This window comes from Sabethes cyaneus, chromosome 3, assembly GCF_943734655.1.
Source record: "Sabethes cyaneus chromosome 3, idSabCyanKW18_F2, whole genome shotgun sequence".
Taxonomy (NCBI): Eukaryota; Metazoa; Arthropoda; class Insecta; order Diptera; family Culicidae; genus Sabethes; species Sabethes cyaneus.
The window spans coordinates 136,625,099-136,638,917 of NC_071355.1; the positions used below are offsets into that span (position 1 = coordinate 136,625,099).

At 39.7% G+C, this 13,819-nt stretch overlaps 1 protein-coding gene across 3 annotated transcripts in view; it reads left to right on the plus strand.

Annotated features, from left to right (window-relative positions):
• Positions 1 to 13,819, plus strand: part of LOC128744694 (calnexin-like) — a 35,742-nt gene that overhangs the window by 18,640 nt on the left and 3,283 nt on the right. For all 3 annotated transcript variants that reach the window (XM_053841866.1, XM_053841865.1, XM_053841867.1), the window contains exons 3-5: positions 7,327 to 7,460; positions 7,539 to 8,127; positions 8,185 to 8,325. In XM_053841866.1, coding sequence (XP_053697841.1) covers positions 7,327 to 7,460; positions 7,539 to 8,127; positions 8,185 to 8,325 — 864 coding nt within the window. The remainder of the gene's footprint in view (positions 1 to 7,326; positions 7,461 to 7,538; positions 8,128 to 8,184; positions 8,326 to 13,819) is intronic.

The following is a 13,819-nucleotide window of genomic DNA, read 5'->3' on the forward strand; positions in this document are numbered from 1 at the left end:
TACGAAGAGCAAAGTAGGCCCGATTTCCCGCTTGGATGCGCCGCTGGATCTCCTTACTAGTGTTGTTGTCCGCGGTCACCAGCGATCCCAAATACACGAACTCTTCTACCACTTCTAGTTCGTCGCCGTCAACGGTTACCGTCCGTGGGAGGCGCGCATTTGTTTCCTTTGAGCCTCTTCCTTTCATGTATTTGGTCTTCGACGCATTTATTTGTAGCCCAATTCTCCTAGACTCCGCTTTCAGTCTGGCGTAGATTGCCTCCGCCGTCGCAAAGTTCCTGGCAATGATATCGAAGTCATCTGCAAAGCCTAGAAGTTGGCTACTCTTGGTAAAAATCGTGCCTCTCGTTTCGATGCCCGCTCGTCGGATCACCCCCTCAAGAGCGATGTTGAACAGCATGCAGGATAGACCGTCACCTCAACCCTCAACTCGCGTCGCGTCTCGAAGGGACTCGAGAGTGTCCCAGAGATGCGTACGAAACACATCACTCGATCCAATGTAGCTCTGATCAGTCGCGTCAGTTTGTCCGGAAAACCGTAATCGTGCATTATCTGCCATAGCTTGTCTCGATCGACTGTATCGTCTGCTGCTTTGAAATCAATAAAGATGTGATGCGTGGGCACGTTGTACTCCCGACATTTCTGCAAGATCTGTCGGATAGTAAAAATTTGGTCCGTAGTTGCGCGAGCCCCCATGAAACCCGCCTGCAAATTCCCTACGAAACCTTGTGCTATCGGTGACAGCCGGCGTAACAGGATCTGGGAGAGTATCTTGTAGGCGGCATTTACCAGCGTAATACCATGATAGTTGCAGCAGTCTAGCCGATCACTCCTTCCATCCATTCCTCCAGTAGCTTTTCCTCCTCCCAAATCCTCGAAGTAACCCAGTGTAGAGCCTTTGCTAGCGTTTCTCCGCCATGTTTATAAAGCTCTGCCGGTAGTCGGTCCTTCCCAGCGGCTTTATTGGTCTTCAGCAGCCTGATTTCTCGTTTGACTTCTCGGAGATCAGGTGCTAGGACATCACTATCTTCCATAGGCGCTCCTAGGTTAATTTCCGTTCCGCCTCCTTCTGCGACTTCGCCATTGAGGTGTTCAGGCTTGTTATTTCCTCACTCATTGTGCAAAAAGTGCAACTTTTTTTGTTCAACACAATGAGCAGAACTGCTTTCAGAAATGAGAAGTAAATCCCCACAATGAGAAACAGACTAAACACAATGAGAAAAACTGACGTGCAGAAAAATTTCTCAATGCGCTCTTTAAATGAGCAACTTTCGGTTTTGCTCCCGGTCCTCTCGGTAGCTACAGCAGTAAACGTGGAAACAAAACAACCGGTGCGCGTACAGCAACTATAGACTCAGAGGCGTCAAGACAATCGAAAGTCGTTATATTTTGAATCTTTGCGGAGAATTGCCTTTGTTTATAATGGGACTTTCCTGTTGGTACGCGTCAAGAATCAAATGTATGGGAATTCAAATGTTGCCATATCTAAATAATATTTTTCGCACTGTGACATGCTTAACCATATGATGCAGTTGCGTTCACGGGCAGTCAAACTCAACTGAATATACTAAATGTAAGAATCATGACTCAACTGCATTAATGGATTAATATTTTTCTGATGGCAATGACCGCTACTGACAATCGTCGTTTTTTCTCAACGCACTACCCATGTTAAAACTACCCGCAGTTGTCATACGTCAGCGCATCGCATCAACGTATTCAAAGTGTATTAACATTGTCCTCAATGAGTAGCACAGTGTGCGGTTGCTCATACAACTGCGTTCAGCAAGAAAGAGCACAGTTAAAATGAAACGGAGCAGAATAAATCGCGTTGAAGACTGAGCACAGTTTGAATTTTTCTCTTCTCTTTTTTTCTTCTGAGGAGGTGCCATCCCTGGAGGTGTTCATCGAAGAACTGCTTCCACCTGTCGACCACCTCGCGCTCGTTTGTAATTAGATTCCCTCCCTCGTCCCTACAAATGTCAGGTTTCGGTGTGTAGCCCTTCCGAGTTTGGTTCACCTTCTCATAAAACTTGCGCGTGTCATTAGCTCGGAATAGTTGCTCTAATTCTTCACGATCTCTGTCCTCCTTTTGGCGCTTTTTTCTTTTCAGGATCGTGGTCAACTTGTTCCTAGCTCGTCGGTACTTGGCCAGGTTCTCTCTAGTGGCAATACTCAGATAATTTTTCCAAGCATTTTTTTTTCTCCTCCACCGCTTGTTGGCATTCCCCATCAAACCAATCATTTTGTGTACTCCGAGGCTCAATACCTAGTGCCGCGGTAGCGGCCTCTCCGATGGCCGAGCGTATTCTGCCCTAACCGTCTTCGAGGTTTGAAGCACCTAACTCCTCGGAAGAAGGCAGTGCCTCATTCAGTACTCGCGCGTAGTTCTCGGCAGCTTGTGGGTTATCTAGCTGCCTGATGTTCAGCCGAGGAGGGCGGCTTTGACGTGTCCGGTGGACAGCTTTGAGCGCACATGTACTGCTACTAGGTAATGGTCAGAATCGATATCCGCACCCCGACGGGAGCGTACGTTCGTGATGTTAGAGAAGAACCGGCCCTCTATGAGAACGTGGTCAATTTGGTTCATTGTACGTTGCTCAGGTGATCTCCAGGCGGCTTTGTCGATATCCTTGCGCGGGAAAAAGGTGCTTCGGATCACCAGGCCTCGGGAAGCTGCGAAGTTTATACATTGTTGGCCGTTATCGTTTGTGTCGGTGTGCAGGCTATGGGGTCCCACCACCGGTCTATACATTTCTTCCCTACCGACCTGGGCGTTCATATCCCCGATGACGATCTTGATGTCCCGTGACGAGCAGCTGTCGTACGTTGCCTCCAGCCTCGCGTAGAACGCTTCTTTCTCATCGTCGGGTCTACCTTCGTGCGGGCAGTGCACGTTAATGATGCTATAATTGAAAAAACGGCCCTTTATCCTCAATACACACATTCTCTCGTTGATCGCCTTCCAATCTATCACGCGATCCTGCATTCCGCCCAGCACTACAAAGCCCGTTCCCAGTTCGTTGGTAGCGCCACCGCTCTGGTAAAACTGGGCCTTTCCGCCACGGATCTTCCATACCTTCTCTCCTTTGCGACAGATTTCCTGCAGAGCCACGATGCCGAGTTTGCGGGGTTCCAGCTGTTCAATCAGCACCCGCTCGCAACCTGCGAAATTTAGCGATCTGCAGTTCCAAGTCCAGAGTCTCCATTCGTCGTCCTTGTTCCGTCACCTAGGTCGATGCCGAATATTCCGCTCCGAATATGCTTGAATGTTGTTAGTTTAAATTTAATTTAGGTGTGTAGCCGTACTGGGGCAACACTACCGAGTCTCGCGATGGGGCTGCCATCTCATAGTACCGAGAGTCACTATACCTCCTTCCCGGTTAGTATACGACCTTAGTTTCCAGCGGGGTTGGTTACCCGATCTCCGTTAAGGTTGCTCGTATTCCGGCTGGTACCATGAGGAGGTCGGGATCGGAGTTGCTGGATAAGAGGCTAACAACCACTATGGGGTCTATAATCCGCATCATTCAGCCGTTTACCAACCAACCAACGTTCATTTAGTCATTAGTCGAATTACTAGAAATGTCCCATATAAAACTTTGTCAAATTTTGCTTGGCTGAGACGGTACTGTCAAATGAATGTGAATTGAGTCAAACGGATCATGCCATCCCTGCATGCCATCATTGCAGTATTGTAGCTGTTGGCGTTAATTTCCGAGTATTTTGTGCGGAATATTATTCAAGAGCAATATTATCGCTCAGCATTATCAAAAAACTACTTGAACTTCCGAATAATCGAGCGGATGCGATATAGTGGGGACTGGCACTCGCTCGTATTATTCCCGGTGGCAGTAATTGCTTATTTGTAGCGGTAGCCAACCGGTTTCTCGGTATGCTCATCAGATAGTCGTCAAACTGAAGCATTTCTGTAACTAAGAAGGGTATGGTGGATCATGTAGAACTTCACTTGGAGATATGTATATATGCCGTGTTAAGTATAAACTGTTACTGAAGCAAGACTTAATAAGATGTTAGCGAAATTGATAACCCTCTGTGAGGATGGTATTAAAGCGACAATATCCGAACTACATGGCCGTTTTTCAAGCACTATGAGCATCTTTTAAGAAGTGGGAATGATAGTATATTGAGGATAGCCTTCCGCTATCCCTTGAATCAGCCAAAGCCAAAGAATCGAATACCTGCTTTTACTTGAAGAGCTATACTCCAAAAAAATCTAGATAGAAGTGGAATTCCATTTGAAGTCTGCCAGGATTGAGCAATGGATAGAACAAAATGCATATCGAGGCTATACAGCTTTTCGAGAGATCCACTGAGTCCGACCGCGACGACAGCTTCAAGAATGGAGAGGAGCAGGCCACCGGTGAGTTGCCAAGTGTCCGACTTGATGGATTCTCCGACAGAGGCTCATCAGCATTAGGAGGGTCTTTAGGTGACAAGCAGTGTCATTCATGATAATTTTATATTGTAAGTTGATACCGTTAACGCGATTAGTCACAAGACATACAGACCACTCTAATAATGGAAAGAAGCGAGAAAAGGAAATAATAATTACATCCAAAACAATACAAAACAAAGGTAACAGAAATGATAGCAATAGTGAAGATGGCTATAATTGTGATATTAGTGAAGTACTAACACAGGAAACAGCTACTGACTATAACTTCCTGCCCATTAATAATTGTAGTTTGGCAGCATAGGTATAAGAGAAAATTCCGACTCATCATAGAACACTCAAACATATATTCATACATTCCTATACATCCATGCACACTCATACATGCGTATATATACACATGTATACATGCACATGTGTATATTTTGCAGTGCTGTGCTGCCCATAATCGCATAACAGCCACAACTTCTATGGCAACCCTATAGAAAATGTCTCGATTACGCAAGTAAAGACATCACATCATTTTTGAATACTCGTTCGTTCTAACTAACGATGATTTTAAATTATCATGAGTAAGTCAAAATCTTATGAATGGATTTGATTTCAGTTTTCTAGAGAAATTTCTGTTATATCAGCATTTCATCTAGGGAACTGAGTAAGCCCTCTCGGTGCTTCGGCCTAAACGGATTTGATTTAAAATTCCGTTCGATTCCGCTCAATTCCGCTTTACGAGACACATATTACACGTAAAGGTAAATTATTCAATACTACATACATCACATATAACTAACTTAAACTATATTACATTCTACATGCGGAAATAAAATTTTGGCGGATGCCGAAGTGCTCGTCAACCAATTTCCTCATGGGATTTCATGAAGTAATGCACTACAAAACTCTCATAAGGTGGTGATATTGACAAAAACAGGGCCATCACTACTTTTTAGAAGTAGTTTAGTCCAATGCAGTAAATTTTTTCATCCATGAAGCGAATTTAATGCTTATAAAATAAAGAAAGTAATGGCGTTCAGATTATAACAGTTATTTTGAAGCAAGCAGTTTTGCAATAAAAGTTATAGGCGAATCTAGACCATAATCCCCCGAAATCAAATTAGGAATGACAATTGTAAAGAAGAAATCAAAATAATCCCAAACCGTTTGTTCTTTCATCGTTTTGAGCGTATTATTCTTGAGTGACTAATATGTAACGAATTGACCCATAATAATTACAGTTCGAGTTTTGACCCATAATTGTGGTTTTAGTTAGACCCGCACTTTTTTCTTAATTTATGCAATTTTACGATAGAAGACTAGCTAAAATATGTTTGAAATAATAAATCAAACATATGATAATCAGAATATATGATTATTGTGGTAAACGGTTTGCTTTAAACTGGATAATAATTTATTTTGTAGTGCGACGATTCGTTACGTGACCCATCATTGTGGAGCGACTGTATAACTCAGCGGGATTTTAGCGGGATCTCGATTTAGCGATATTTGGTAGGCAGAAGAGTGCTGAAAGAGAGGTTAACAGCAAAACACTTCGTTTAGTGACATTCTAATGTCTGCCCATGCATTGGCAGATGGTTCAGTATATTCTGTTGATTAGAAAACTTCGTGATTTTTGTCTAGAATGGGGTGAGTTCTGACAAATACTCATTAGAACTTTCTGAAAAAGAAGACCACCAAACCAATCCGTTGTGCATATTCCTAATTTTTCCACAAACTAATTCGTTGCCAATGGCAAAATCCAACCGATTCATGCAAGGGATTGGCAACCCTATCCCTACTCAATGTGTTTGACAGTAGCCAACATCTACTGCCGGCGTGGGTATTATTTGCAAAAATCTGGCTAAGATTTGAAAATACTACCCATCTGCAAGCATACTGGCTTTGCAGAGTGAAACGAACAGAACGTATAGCGGTGTTATGCTGTTCATTTACGCAAATGGTTAGACGTTGACTGCAAAAACATGGCTGCCTAGCAGGACTACAGAGACTGTAGATTACAGAGGCGCCGAGACACCCAAGAACCGCTAAATTTTGAACGAAAACGGAGATCGGAGAGTTACCTTTATTTATGATGGTACTCTCCGTTTTGTTTCAAAATTTAGCATATTTTGAGTGTCTCGGTGCCTCTGTAACCTACAGTCTCTGTAGTCTCTGTTACAGAGACTGTAGATTACAGAGGCGCCGAGACACTCAAAATCCGCTAAATTTTGAAGCAAAACTGAGAGTACCATCATAATTAAAACTAACTCTCCGCTTTCGTTCAAAATTTAGCGGAATTTGAGTGTTTCGGCGCCTCTGTAATCTACAGTCTCTGTAGTCTCTGTAGTCCATATTTTTGCAGTCAACATCTAACCATTAATCTTATAATTTTTGCGAAATTTCGTAGGTACTAAACTTTCATTATATGAGGGATAACAAGATTTTTCGTTTTCTGTTTCGTGAAGTCAAAAACTTCGTCAACATGAATGCAGCAAATTTGCACAATGTTCATTTAATTGCAACCTCTCAATTTCAGCAGATCATCTTAATTTTAAATGCAAGCCTTACTGAAATGAATATTTTTTATTTTTTATTCTGCACCAGAAACCAGAATAATATGACTTTTGATTCTGCGGGATTTCTAGCGGGAAATAGATTCTAGACAGCGGGAAATTAACCTCCGGGCAGCGGGAAAATGGGCAATCGACCTGGTAACACTGTACAAGATCAGGTTCGAAAAGCAGAATTACCAATGCTTTGCTTTTTGTGAAATTTTATTATTCTAGAAGTGATTTCAGACACACGAATAAAATACCCGTATTAATGTATCTTTGTCTCTCAAGTGCCTTTATGATGTGAATGCCGCTATAAGAAACGTTTTAGAGTAGGCTAATATTTTTTTATTTTATTTTTAGTTCCATGATAAAACTCCCTATACAATTATGTTCGGTCCTGACAAGTGTGGAAACGATATTAAGTTACATTTCATATTCCGACATGTTAATCCTATTAACGGAACTATTACGGAAAAACACTGCCGAAAAGCCAAGTAATAAACTCAATACATATTCCTAATAGGTTCATATAAATAATATTATCTAACATATTTTATGATGGGGTTTTACAGAGATCGACTAGACGATGCTTTTAAGGACAAACAACCTCATCTCTATCAACTAATTGTACGCCCTGATAATACATACATTATTCGATTTGATCATAAAGTCATCAATGAAGGATCACTTCTTACTGATTTTACGCCGCCGGTCAACCCTACCAGGGAAATCGATGACCCGAATGATTTCAAACCCGAGAATTGGGACGAAAGAGAAAAAATTCCTGATCCAGACTCCAAGAAACCTGATGACTGGAATGAAGATGAACCGCCACAAATTCCCGACCCAAATGCTTCGCAACCAGAAGGATGGCTCGATAATGTCGAAGAGATGGTTCCCGATCCAAACGCTGAGAAACCTGCAGATTGGGATGTAGACATGGATGGCGAATGGGAAGCACCATTGATTGCTAATCCAGCCTGTGAAAAAGCTGTGGGTTGCGGTCTATGGAAAGCCCCAATGATTCCAAATCCAAACTACAAGGGCAAATGGCGGGCTCCATTAATTGACAATCCTAATTATCAAGGAAAATGGGCACCCAGAAAAATACCCAATCCATATTTCTTCGAAGATAATAATCCCTTCCAGATGACCACTATCGTAAACGATTAATATTTGATGTCGTGATAATGAGAAAATAATTATGTCGCTTTTCAGGGTGCCATTGGTATTGAACTGTGGTCTATGTCTAGCGATATTTTGTTCGATAATCTGATTATCACTGATGACGAATCTGCTGCCAATGACTGGGCAGCAGAAACATTTGATCTAAAGCGTAAACTAATCGACAGTGAAGCGGTAAGTAAATAAAGCTAAATTGCGATCACATGAATAACTTAAAAAGCTAACCTAATTAATATATGGGTCATTCCACGTCAAGTGACTGAGAAAAAGTATAAATTTGTAATCGATCTTTTTGGATTAAAAAAAATTGACAGATTGTTCGTTTCAAACCCTAATAGCGTTTTTGTTTTTTAACCTGGGTTAGTTCCAACCCGACCACCTAATAAACAAACATTTTCGGGAGAATAAACAAACGTTTTCAGGTTGTCAGTGTATTAATACACGTAAAAATATGGACGTTTAAAGAGATTCTAGTATACCTCCGCTTCCAGCTTTTGCTCCGTCAAATAACGTCCGCAAGTGCGGGCATGTCCTCCGTGAGTATCATCAAATGCTTAAAAATTACCGGTCTAATAAGCGCTATGTACTTTATCAGCATGGTACGGTGGCTATCGTTTGCTAGCGGATGGAAACGTTTTGCGAAGGGCAAAGTAGACAAGATTTTCTGCCTAAATGCGCCGCAAGATCTCCATATTTGTGTTAACCGCGGCCACCAGCGATCCCAACGATTACCGTCCACGCAAAGTGCACGTTCGTCTGTTTGAGCCTCTACCCATCATGTATTTGGACTGCGACGCATTTACTTTTAGCCCAATCCTACTAGCCTCCGCTTTAAGTCTAGCGCAGATGGCCTCCGCCGCTGCGAAGTTTCGGCCTACAATATTGAAGTGATCAGCGTAGCCTAGAAGTTTACTACCTTCACTGAAATTTGAGTCTGACGTTTCGATTTTGCTCGCCGGATCATCTTGTCAAGGGCGATGTTGAAAAACATGCAGATTAAGCTGTCAACTTGTCTCGACTTTTGCCGCGCCTGGAAGGGACTCGATCCTATACTCTAATAGTCTCTCCCAACCAAGATTTGAATATACAACGTACCACGATGTCAACTGGGAGGCGCAATTTCAACATTTACTTTTGATTGATTTATTTTGTCAAATGAAGAACCCGGAGTATAAACCAAAATAGCTTATGATACCATAAGGTCGCCATTCACCGTTCAGCTTCATTTACCGCTCATTTCAAACAAAAAGTGCTTACATCTTTTTAAAATGGTTCATTTATTGTAACCCGCGCTGTCCTGTATTCGAATAGCTGGTTGCGAAGCCTGTCGTATAAAAACAGAAGGTCAAATTTCGATAACGGAATTAGCACCCAGACTTTGCTTTTTTTTCATTATTGTAAAAACTATTACGGATGATACGAATTAAACATAAATTTCCACTATATTCATAAAAGCTCATTCTCAAAATAAATAATCTTTATAGTGAGGAGCGAAAAACGATATTTTGATCGCGTCTGTATTAAGACCGAGTGCAAATGACTAAATGTATTATTAGCTCAAGCGAACTTGTTGCTTTGGTTATTTAGAAACTATTCTACTAAAGAACGTGAAATAAGTCAACAGTATTTATATTTGCGTTATATTCTGCTATAAATGCCAAGCCTAAAACAAGGGTCAAAACGCGGGTTGTATTTATCTGGTAACAGTAAAAAATATGAGCGGTAAATGGCACCCATATGGGCGGTAAATGGATCATCATATTTCAAGTGAGCGGTAAAGGGGGTCATGAGATTGCATTACTTTTTTTAAAAAAGTCACTATTATTAAATATTTAGAAACCAAGTAAATTTTGTAAACACAATTGTTTTCTCTATCTTATGACACAATTTGGGTTTCGATGGACCTCAATTTAGATTTGCTGAGGACAAACTAACTTAGAATCGTTTTTAAATGAGCGGTAGATGGCGACCATACGGTAATTGAAAATAATTCCCCACTTCCTGAATAACCTCCTTAAGGTTAGGGTATGTCAATTTTTTTTGTAAAACCCCCCCTTAGAAAAATTTCTGGTTACGCCCCTGTGTGATTTCCTTTTGCGACAATATTTTTACGTACGGAATTTGAATTAATGTCGTCTCGTTTTACGCCTGGGAAATAGGCGACGAGTAACCCAAAATTGAGTTGAATGCAGCCGACTAGTTGAAACAGCACGGGGTCTAGGCTACTGACTAAGACAACGAGGATCATAAAACTAGCCCCGTAAAGTTTCCTGTGCTCTAAGCAATTGGTAGCAGAAATTTTAAGCTTCAAAGTGTAGAGCAAATTTTCGAATAGGTTATTCCGATCAGTCCCGAATTCCGATCACTCAACTAAAGTAGTCGATGTCCTGTAGATTGAATCAAAAAGTATGAAAAGTATGGAAACTGATGTTCCACAGCTTGTTACGCAAATTTAAAGCTTTGTTAGATGAGGTCAAGATTATACTTTTCAATGCCACAGCTTAATCCGTTTCTTTTAGTTAGTTCTATAAAGAATTAAACCATCAAGTCACAATCACACATCCTTTGGTGATGACACATTTTGTAGATTTTTGAGTAAGTTTAGATAACTGGCTGGAAACTACACACCAGTTGACAATCGATATACGTTTATTGGCTTTAAAAACTAGTTCAAACATAAAATATTTTTCATTAAACGCAAAAGTTTTGGCTAAACAGTAAATAATAATCAATTGATCTCGGTTATCGTTAATAAAACTAATTCACTCTTATCAACTTATTCGAAAATAGTTAAAAACGCCATTTATTATGACATATCGTTTTGATGTATGCTTGGCTTTCAACAACAACAAAACATGTAAAATGCTAGCTAACCTTCTGCGGCTGAGTTGCCCTAAACTTAACGATTATGCTGACGTGGTAGTCTGCTGGTCACCTAAACTTAACTTAATAATTCTTATTATTGAATTTTAGAATTAGATTTTTATTATTTTAGAATTAAGTATATCTTTTTAGCAACCTATTGGATGTAATTAAATCGCAGATTTAAGACGGGAAGACACTGCAAACTTTACAATCAAAATACAATACATAACTCTAACTTCTAACTACATCGGATGTTTTCTTGACACTCTGCTGTTCCAGAAATTTTTATACTTTATTACAGCAGTTAAATCAAAAGCTTGTAAAGAATTTCATGGGTAGTCTTTAAATAAACATTGGAAATTTGTGCCTCATGTCACATGCTAGAATATTCCATCTACCACGTTTTTATACAAGACTTCAGTTTAGAATATATTTTTGTAGCACATATTTCGATTTAATCGGTTGAAGAGGAGAGGTAGGTGCGTTCTTGTCTTCAACTGTTTACTTTCAGGATATCAACTTTGTCATAAATTTAATGTTGAAATAATAAGATCGATCGAAGGGTAGGGATAATTGAATACACTTTTATACATTTGTTTACTTTCAGGACATCGAATTCGTCTAGGTTCAATGTTTAAATAATAACATCGCATCGATCAAAGGGCGATGGTAGTTTCGAGTTTTTACAAAAGTTGTTTACCTTCAGGACTTCAATTTTGTCCAGGTTTGCTGGAAATGAATAATTGCTGTTCTATTGAAAAGTAAGGTAAACGAAACCGCATGTGTATAAGATTGTCGTACCGGGCCTAGGAAGCAAAAGCGTGCTTCCATCCGATTGGCTGATTCCTTCGTTCTTGACAATGCTTACTCTATATGCTTTTATCAAAAGTGATTTGACAAATTATTTTTATATTTGCTATGTTAATCAATTTTTAGAAAAAATTCTTATCGATTGTTCTAAATATCGCTAAAATATATAATAGATGATGAGAATCCTCATGATCGTAGCTTGCCCTTTGAACTATGAATTTTAAATCAATTTACTCCGCTATTTTGGTTGAGTAATCGAAATTAGGAACTGATCGGAATTATCTGCGTTCATGGCAGGTACATGGTAAGCAAAAGAAAATCAGAAGATTTGACAAAAGACGTGTCTTCTCTTTAAAAATGGAAGTACTCCCATTAATCAAGAGGACGTCCAATCGACACCAAATTTTGGGTTTTTCTTGCTGACTTCAAACGAACAATCTGAAAACGAAAATTTTTGGTAGAGTGGCACCGAATATTCGGTCGGCCGAATATGAGTACAATTTGGAATTGGCCGAATATTCGGTTTGCCGAATACTGTATTAGACTATTCACCAAATAGGCCGAATACATACCGAACAATAAAAAATCTGTATTAGGTCTTTCTATTTAGCTACTTTCGTGAAATAGTGTTTCATATAGTTTAAAACCAGTTGTTGCAACAAATCTTTTGCTCTCTTCCCGCAACATGCAAATTTAAGTTAGAAAACAACACCTGAAATAAAAAAGCAAACAGGCAATCTGTCGAATTTACTAATGGTCTGAATTTATAACAAGTTTGGCAATGAAACATATTAAAGATCAGAAACGAATTGTTTCAGTTACAGCTTAGTCTAATATATGTAGATTGCAGTGCTTGGATTTAATTTAGAATGACTCGAAGTGACATTTGGTCTTCATTGAAGTATTTTTGTATTTTTGAAGGTGCGATTGAGAAAGCTTTTGCTAAAATATTTGAACCCAGTGTCAAAACATGAAAACTTCAGTTATAAAAATTTTGTAACAGATTTGCCACTATTTAGAATAATTCATATTCAAAATACATTAAGCTAGAATATTTGAAATGAAGTTTTACTAACATTTTTTTGGCCGAATATTAAGACGAATATTCGGTTCACCGAATAATAATCATAAACAATATTCATATTCGGCCGAATACCCAATTTCGTTATTCGGCGCAACTCTAGTTTTTGGGGCCGAGAAAGGTTCTTATAATGGTTCGAGGCTCCTCCCCCACTGGAAGAGGGTGGGTCCCATACAAATGAAACATAAATTTCTGCATAAATTGAGAACTAATTAAGCAAATAGAACCACATTTGCCATGTGGGGGTTTTTACAGGCAATGTTGCTATTCATCGATAAAAGTACTGATTTGGTTCGAAACACACTCAAAGGTGATTCCATAACGTCAAATTCTCTGGCAATGCTTTTCTAGCTGAGAATTATTTAATGAGAGTGAGAGAAAAGCGAATTACCACTCACTCTTTTTCATGCAATGATTTGATCGCTAGTGATGTTAATCAAAAACGAATACCTCGCATTTTACTCATCGCGATGAGTAACTATGATTTATCAATTTTGGAAAACAGGCAAAAACGCTATCGGATATTGAATTATACCGTCAAAAAAAAACTTGTACCTAACACTTATGTTGGTTTTTGGGTTTTTTAGTTCGACTATTAGCACCTGAGGTACTTGGAATATACATTTTTGCGACAGAATACATAAATGCGCTTCAAAACATTAACGTTCTTCTACACCCAGAAGACTTTTAATCTCATAAAATTATTTTAACATGTTATTCATAATTTTTCTACATTCACGTTTAGTGCAGCATAAATCTTTTTTTCGTGACAATGACAAGCACCAGCAACGTTTGCAAATGTTTACAATATACAAGCGATTTTTCAGACTTGTTGGCAGGATCAAATTTTGAACAGTGGCCGACGATATTTTTATTATCAACCTTCATCGTTAGTCACACAAGAAGATGTAT